Here is a 9,286-nt window from a genome sequence, read left to right on the forward strand (position 1 = left end):
GTTGATTATCAACCAAAGCATTATAAACATAAAAGGCTGCAAGCTAGTATCGTTATTATTATTATTATTATTTTATTATTATTATTATTATTATTATTCAAGGTCAAATCATTGAGCGTGTACCATCCACAGCTGGCCTACTGCATGGTCCAGTTCCTAGAAAAGGAAGGAACCCTCACAGAACCCGTGGGTGCCGTGATGATGATGATGTTGTTGATGACGGTGATTATGATGATGGTAACCGTGGTGGTGATGATGATGTTGTTATGGGTCAGTGATGTTAAGTGATTGTAATAACTATGTGATGGTTAAATAATGTACGATAATAATTTTTCGTGTTATTATTTAAAGGTCGACATTTGATCCGTCGCACACACACACACACACACACACACACACATCTATAAATAGCTCCTAAATAGTCGTTGGTTCTTGTCAGAATCCTAATTAATATTAATTCTTCATCTCATTTGCATATTTTTACATTAACATCTTCCTAAATTTTTAAAGTTATTCTTTGGTATCATTACGTATTTCCGGCAGGTGGTCATGGGACTTTTGAAATTTTGGCCTAAGGTCCACAGCCCCAAGGAGGTTCGTTGTATTTATATAATGGTGGTCATCAAATCTGTATCTAAGGATTTGTGGATCCCAAATGTTGGTGGGGACCATGAACTTTCTTACTTTGTACTCTGGTGTACTCTGTAACTGAGCTCTTAATAAATAAGGCAGTTTCGCTGAATTATAACGACGGCAATTACGGCAACAATCACAACAACAATTACAACAACAATTACAACACCAAGGTGATGTTTCTGAATGAGTTGGAAGAGATTCTGGACGTGATCGAGCCGACGGAATTCCACAAAGTCATGGTGCCACTCTTCAAACAGCTCGCCAAGTGTGTCACCAGTCCACATTTCCAGGTGACGTGATGATGTCACCATGATGATGATGATGATGATGATGATGATGATGTTGATGGCATGTTCACTTGTGTGTGTGTGTGTGTGTGTTTGTGTACGTGTGACGTAATGAATGAGGATGGCGAAATGAGATTACGACAACGTAGTGTTAGCCATACCAATGGTTAATTTAAAAAATAAAACTTGAATAAATTTTTGTGCTAGGTGGCAGAGCGGGCGTTATACTTCTGGAATAACGAGTACATACTGAGTTTGGTGAGCGATAATGTGACTGAGATACTGCCCATCATGTTTGCATCTCTATACGGAAACAAACAGCATTGGAATAAGTTAGTTGACGTCATTGAGTTGTTGTGGATCTGTCCTAGTTGTTGTTGTTGTTGTTGTTGTTGTTGTTGTTGTTGTTGTTGTTGTTGTTGTTGTTGTTGTTGTATTGTGTTGTTGGGTGTATGTCTTTGTTATTGTTGCGTCATCGTGGTTATGTCATGTTTGCATTGTTTTGTTGTTTGCATCTGTTTTTTTTTAAATGTTATAGAGTAATAATAGTTGTTTAGTTGAATATTTTAACAATAGTCATACATTTAGTTGCCAATAACATCAACAAAAACAAACAAATCAACAAAACATAAAAAACAACCAACCCACCAACCAACCAACCAATCAATCAACCAACCAATCAATCAACCAATCAATCAACCCACCAACCAACCAATCAAACACAGAACGATACACGGCTTGATATACAACGCCCTGAAGCTTTTCATGGAGATGAACCAGAAACTATTCGACAACTGTGCGCAACAATTCAAGAATGAAATGCAAAAGTAGGTGTTGTTGTTTTTGCTGTTGTGTTGTTGTTGTTGTGTTTGTTGCTGTTGTTGTGTCGTTGTTGTATTGTTGTTGGTGTTGTTATCTTTATGTCATCTATTTTTCTTGGTTTATTTCACTGAGCAGTTTTGTTTCACTGTCGTCTCGTTTTGTTTTGTTTCTCCATTGGAATGTTTTGTTGCATTCGTCGTTTGTGTTGTCTATTTCATTTCACTCTTTTAACACAACAACAAGAACACACAGTACACTCAGCAACACACACTCACCTCACACAAACACACACATGCTCTCTCCTCTCTCTCAGTTTTTCTTTATCTCTCTCTCTCTCCCTCTCTCTCTCTCTCTCTTTATCAGTTTTTCTTTATCTCTTCTCTCTCTCTCTCTCTCTCTCTCTCTCTCTCTCTCTCTCTCTCTCTCTCTCTCTCTCTCTCTTTCCCACGCACACCACACACGTACGCACAAACAGAGCAAAAGAAAGACAACGGCAGCGAGAGTTAACCTGGATGAAGATTCATAACATTGCCAGTAAAAACCCAGAGGTCATTTTTTGTCATTGTTCATCGTCTTTTTCGTCCTCTTCTATAATAATAATAATAACAATAATAATAATATAAATAACAACAATAATAATTATTATGACAATAATAATTATCATTATTAGATATGATGATAATTATAATTATGGTAATAATAATAATGACGTAATCTTACATTGCAGTTGAGCAGAATTCAGATGGTGGCGTTCGACACATCTCTGCAGGAAACTATGCTTATGGAAAGCTTAAGCAACAACAACAACATCATCAACAACAGCATCAACAACAACATCAATAACAACAACATCAATAACAACAACATCAATAACAACAACATCAATAACAACAACATCAACGTTCAAAATGATGATGTACATATGGTTGATGTTTGTAAATAAATAATGTTAATGTGCATATGCTAAAGCTAATTTTTTCTATGTTAATATTGTTATTATTATTGTTGTTTTTGTTATTATTGTTGTTGTTATTGTTATTATTATTATTAATGTTGTTGTTATTATTGTTGTTTTGCTATGGTTTTTATTATATTATTATTAATGAGGTTGTAGTAGAACCAGCAGTAGTAGAACACTAGGACGGCCAAAATGAGATTACGGTGGGATTTTTACAGGATTGTAATGGGATTACAGTAGGATACTGACGGGATTGTATTGGGATTATATAGGATATGGGATTGCAATTGATTTTTATTGGAGGTTTTTGGGAGGGGGTTATTAAAAGAGAAAATTTTTTGGTTTTAATTTTTAACAAAATTAATATTCTTAATCTTGTCTATATCACTTTTATATTTTATTATTTTTGTTCTTGTGTCATAGAGTCATTTTTTTCTGTTTATTCTGTGTTTTTTTATTTTTGTTTGTTTATCCATTTGTTTACTAGTATTAAAATATTTAGAAAATTGAAAATATATTCCTTAGAAAATTGATTGTTTAACATTGTAAGTTTTAACGTTCATTTCTTCATTCGTTTAATGAATCACTCAGCCATTCATTCATTCATTTATTGTTAATTCATTCACTTTTTCATTCATTTATTAAATCAATCGTACATGCATTCATTCATTTGTCCATTCATGTACACTCTCTTATATTCAAGACCACATAAATTTAACGATATGTAGTATTCATATTTGTTGTCACTATTCTAGATAGGGAGTTATCGTTAGTGCGCCTATATATGTATTTATATGTATGTATACGTATGTTTATGTGTGTGAGTGTGCGTGCGTGTGTGTGTGTGTGTGTAGGTCTGTATAAATTTTTAATCAAATTATTAAAACATAGGTCGTCACTATATTAATAAATGCTTGCTTCCGTTCCGCGTATCTCTACATAAGCTATTTAAATGTTGGTGTGTGTGTGTGTGTTTTTGTGTGCGTGTGCGTGCCAGTTACATTTTTTTCTGACTGTATGACTGTGTGTATTTGTATGGGCGATACTTCGCAATGTGCTCTTTGCTACCTAGCTAAGAAAAAAGGATTTTTAAAGGTGTGTTTGTAAATAAACAATCTTTCCTTAGTGGCTCCCTTTAATGTTATTTTCTTATATGTGTTTCTGTGAATTACAATGTTGTCTACTAAGATAATAATTGTGCTATGTTAGTGTTTAAATTCGGGCTACTAACGAGTCCCGTAAGAGACGAGGCGCGTCTAGCCTAAAACGAGTTGGGTGTTCACAGAAACGCATATATGCATATGACAGAAAAAAAAAGTTCAAAACGTGTTTTTAAAAAATTATGCATAGTATAAAGATTTAAGCACACTTACTCAATAGACTTTCTATATAATTACAATACATACATACATAATAAGAGGTTCAGAACTTTGTTCAAGGATATTTTTAATATTCTTGAGCAGCTATAAACGATAAGAGAGCATACAATTTGAGAATATGCTCTTAATAACTCCTCCATATATACACATGTATATACACACATTTATATATATATATATATATATACACACATATCAATCGACAATCAAGAGGTTCAGAGAACAGATTTAGATTATTAAATAATTTGTATTCTACGGGTAAATTATTCCACTAGTAAAAATCTAATGACCTTAATATCAACAGCTTCAGATAAGGTTGTTGATAATTTTTTATATGTCTTAAATTTTTATAATTAACAGATGGAGTTTGAAAAAAATTTTAAATGTTTTGAGGTAATAATTTATTATGAACTTTGAACATAAATTTGAATGAGAAAAGTTTTAAAATTTGATTCAAATTAAGAATTTTTCCATCTTTAAAGTATAGAGAAATATGTTCTTTTTCTTGTTAAAAGTAGGCATCTTACAAAATAATTGTATGCTAGACATATGCGTTATTGTGTAATAGGTTAATATTCATTTGATATTTCGCGATTCTCTTTTATAAAATAAAAGAGAGAAAGATTTTTAATTTGTATAAATTTTTTTAATCAAATTTATTCCGTATATCTATATACATGAATATCTATTTTAAATGTTGGAAGGAGACTCTATTTGATAGAGTATTGTATAAATTCTACCGTTTAATGCCAACAATTCGGTAGAATTCATACAATACTGTACATATGTTAATTTGTATCTGTTTGCTGCAACGCAAACAGAGATGGGGTTAGGGTTGTGCCATTGTACCGTTGTCATGGTAACCAGTCCAGCTGATGTAAACTGCTGGAAACTTAATAAATTATCGCTCGTTAATTTTGGCGTATTTTAGTAATTTGGTAGTTTTTGTCCGTTTATTCATAATAAGACCGATTCATTTCTCTGAATTAAAATGCCGACCAAAAAAAATGTCGATTCCGATGTGGACAATGATGTCGAGGAGAAGATTGAAACTCAAACTACTTTAAATTCTTCTCAATCTTTGAAATCAAACAAGGTTTTTTAATTTTTTCCTTAATTAATTTATTTTATTTGAATTCAATTCAAACGAACTACATAATTTAAAAACTGGATGTGCATTTAAAATTTATTTTTAATTCTGTTTTACATCTGGTTTGTTTGATCAGTGCTAAATTGATTGTTATTTAAATGCAATAGTTAAAGAGAGATTTGAGATTTTCTTTTTAAAACTTGTTAATTCACAATTTATCCCAAAGTCACAAGAGAAACAAAAATCCAACAAAGGAGGATGGTTATTATTTTGAATTTATCTTTATTTCATATACATTTAATGACTAATTCATTTAAAAAATTGTTAATTAAATATAAATTTGTTTTAAATTTCTCAACAGGAAAAACAGTTCTGCAAACGAGGAGTAATTTTTTAAGATACTTTTTTAAAACGTTTTTTCACCACTTTAAATTTAAGTTAATTTGTTAAGTTAAATTTATATTCAGAATAATGATTTTTCATATTTTAGTGATAGAATAAAGGGAACAAAAATCCCATCCAAAAATAAGGGTAGTGACTCTGAATCAGGTAATTTTTCAGAATCTTTAAAATTTGCTGCATTAAATACTAAACTAAAAAAAATTGTAAAGAAATTAGGAAAATGAAATAACAGAATATGAAAACATGTTTAATTTTATAACATTTCTAAAATTTATCAATTTTTAGTCTAACAAAGATAATAAATATGACCATAGAAATGCCATACATACCAGTACTGGAAGACCAAGAGGCCAAACTTGGAGAAACTCTAGTATCTATGGCGCCCCAGTTAATAATCAATTGCATATATTATTATGGATATATAAATTAAATAGCAAAAAATATATAATCAATTTTATATAATCAATGAAGCCATAATTAAATTAAAACTATGATTTCCACTCTAAATATTTTGATATTTGGTAAACAAAATTAAATTAACTGAGCCTAGAACATTTAAAACCACAAATTAACTTATTATTGATTAAAATAGACCTTGGGTGGGCGGCATGATGGCTTGGTGGTTAAGATAACATTTAAAGTTAACATTTAACCATTTTCACCCTATATAGAGTTGTGATGAATAAGGTGTCAACATTTAAAGAGTTGGATGCTGACTTGCTGAAACATACACCACTGGCTTCCATAGTTAATATATCATATTACTATTCCTAACATTTATTTTTTAATATTTTTATGTTCAATTAATTTGGAATAATTTTGAAGGGAGGAAATATAGACCTTAAGCTCCTTACGATGAAACTTCTGCCAGAGTCAGCTGTTCAAGAAGTGAGTCAATCAATGATTTAATGGAGGAATGATCTAACAAAAAATTTATTTGTACAAGTTCTACACCATTGATGTTGGGTATTGTTGTTAGAAAAATTAAAAATTCATATGCTGGTCTTAAATTTTAAAGTATTGGTTCAGTATTTTATGCATTTTTTTCAAAAAACCGAAAAATTGCAAAAAATGTTTAAATTATATATTTTGATTAGAAAGATGAAGTTTGGGATTGGGATACATTATTCCTGGACGCGAAAGCTGAATACATGGCGAATATGTCAGAAAAGAAGAGTTAACGACATCCTAAAACACTTTGTATTAATGGAGATAGGTTTGACAAATCCTTTGCTGATGCGTAATTCAATTTTGTCCTAATCTGAAAATGTTGTGTTTTGTTGCATTTGGTCGATGAAAACCTTAGCTAGCTTATTACATTGTTTACAAATTTATAAATAAAATTTACAAATTTTGTTCGGTTCTAGAAAATCGTTTCTATTCACATAAATCATCATCGGAAAAAATTAGAAAATGCCAATCAGATCAGCTAAAAACATAGTACAAAGGTTAACCTCAACATAGTTACAATTCAAAATGCACCAATAATAGTAGTAGTAACAATAAAAATAAAACAGAATGTTAATAAACATTATAATAAATTTTCAGAACTAGTAGTCAGAAAAAAATAAAACAGAGTATTAATAAACATTATAATAAATTTTCAGAACTAGTAGTCAGAAAAAAAACGACATCGCCCTAAAGTTATCCTCAACATAGTTGTGGATAAAATTCAAAATGCAGCAATAATAGTAATAGTAACAATAAAAAAAACAGAATGTTAATAAATATTATAATAAATTTTCAGATCTAGTAGTCAGAAAAAAAATAAAACAGAGTATTAATAAACATTATAATAAATTTTCAGAACTAGTAGTTAGAAAAAAACAACATCGCCCTAAAGTTAACCTCAACATAGTTACAATTCAAAATGCAGCAATAATAGTAGTAGTAACAATAAAAATAAAACAGAATATTAATAAACATTATAATAAATTTTCAGATCGTGTAGTCAGAAAAAAATAAAACAGAGTATTAATAAACATTATAATAAATTTTCAGAACTAGTAGTTAGAAAAAACAACATCGCCCTAAAGTTAACCTCAACATAGTTACAATTCAAAATGCAGCAATAATAGTAGTAGTAACAATAAAAATAAAACAGAATGTTAATAAACATTATAATAAATTTTCAGAACTAGTAGTCAGAAAAAAATAAAACAGAGTATTAATAAACATTATAATAAATTTTCAGAACTAGTAGTCAGAAAAAAAACGACATCGCCCTAAAGTTATCCTCAACATAGTTGTGGATAAAATTCAAAATGCAGCAATAATAGTAATAGTAACAATAAAAAAAACAGAATGTTAATAAATATTATAATAAATTTTCAGATCTAGTAGTCAGAAAAAAAATAAAACAGAGTATTAATAAACATTATAATAAATTTTCAGAACTAGTAGTTAGAAAAAAACAACATCGCCCTAAAGTTAACCTCAACATAGTTACAATTCAAAATGCAGCAATAATAGTAGTAGTAACAATAAAAATAAAACAGAATATTAATAAACATTATAATAAATTTTCAGATCGTGTAGTCAGAAAAAAATAAAACAGAGTATTAATAAACATTATAATAAATTTTCAGAACTAGTAGTTAGAAAAAAACAACATCGCCCTAAAGTTAACCTCAACATAGTTACAATTCAAAATGCAGCAATAATAGTAGTAGTAACAATAAAAATAAAACAGAATATTAATAAACATTATAATAAATTTTCAGATCGTGTAGTCAGAAAAAAATAAAACAGAGTATTAATAAACATTATAATAAATTTTCAGAACTAGTAGTCAGAAAAAAACAACATCGCCCTAAAGTTATCCTCAACATAGTTATGGATAAAATTCAAAATGCAGCAATAATAGTAATAGTAACAATAAAAATAAAACAGAATGTTAATAAACATAATAATAAATTTTCAGATCTAGTAGTCAGAAAAAAATAAAACAGAGTATCAATAAACATTATAATACATTTTTAGAACTAGTAGCTAGAAAAAAACAACATCGCCCTAAAGTTAACCTCAACATAGTTACAATTCAAAATGCAGCAAAAATAGTAGTAGTAACAATAAAAATAAAACAGAATAATAATAAACATTATAATAAATTTTCAGATCGTTTAGTCAGAAAAAAATATCCTTGTAAAGATCTGTGAAAGGTTATGAATTTCTCAAACTGAACAGTGCCAAATCATCATAAGCGGTAATAAATTTATATCATTATTATTTTTACTCTTATCAACAACTTGTTGGAGCCTTAAAAATATGAATATCACGATAATGCATTATGTATATCATATTAGTAGACTTTATCATTGAACATATACAACAACTAAACCTAGAAATGAAATACAGGTATTAATATTAGCGAACACGTTATTATTACAACTATTACATCTTATTTTTAAACTTCCTCTCTCTCTCTCTCTCTCTCTTTTTCTCCCTCCCCCTCTCTCTCTCTCTCCAAATATAATAAATAATTAATTACTAACAAATTGGATTGCTCTGGTCATACCAGATGGTTGTCTACAAACATTTAAGATAAAAAATAACATTAAGTAAACTCAATGATAATTTCTTCATAATAAATAAGACCTTGAAATAATACTGTTCGCGTACTCTACTCACTCCATATATATATATATATATATATATATATATATATATATATATATTTACAATATTCTATAAATTCTACCGAATGTTGGCG

General features: G+C 29.3%; 2 protein-coding genes across 2 annotated transcripts in view; both read left to right on the top strand.

Moving 5' to 3' along the window:
* The window catches only part of HELRODRAFT_83594 (hypothetical protein), a gene marked incomplete at both ends in the record, with an annotated part of 5,350 nt that extends 2,982 nt beyond the window's left edge, over window positions 1-2,368 (top strand). Inside the window, 6 exons of the mRNA XM_009023670.1 lie at window positions 36-186; window positions 544-594; window positions 807-926; window positions 1,131-1,255; window positions 1,649-1,750; window positions 2,221-2,368. Of these exons, the coding sequence (XP_009021918.1) occupies window positions 36-186; window positions 544-594; window positions 807-926; window positions 1,131-1,255; window positions 1,649-1,750; window positions 2,221-2,368 (697 nt within the window). The remainder of the gene's footprint in view (window positions 1-35; window positions 187-543; window positions 595-806; window positions 927-1,130; window positions 1,256-1,648; window positions 1,751-2,220) is intronic.
* A 2,705-nt stretch (window positions 2,369-5,073) lies between these two features.
* On the top strand, window positions 5,074-6,755 carry HELRODRAFT_176208 (hypothetical protein; the record flags this gene model as incomplete). The annotated part of the gene is made up of 5 exons (XM_009023691.1): window positions 5,074-5,178; window positions 5,640-5,721; window positions 5,889-5,944; window positions 6,400-6,462; window positions 6,672-6,755. 5 exons carry the CDS (start codon window positions 5,074-5,076, stop codon window positions 6,753-6,755), a joined length of 390 nt encoding a protein of 129 aa, XP_009021939.1.
* Window positions 6,756-9,286: the final 2,531 nt, after the last annotated feature.

The sequence above is a fragment of the Helobdella robusta genome, assembly GCF_000326865.2.
Source record: "Helobdella robusta unplaced genomic scaffold HELROscaffold_37, whole genome shotgun sequence".
Taxonomy (NCBI): domain Eukaryota; kingdom Metazoa; phylum Annelida; class Clitellata; order Rhynchobdellida; family Glossiphoniidae; genus Helobdella; species Helobdella robusta.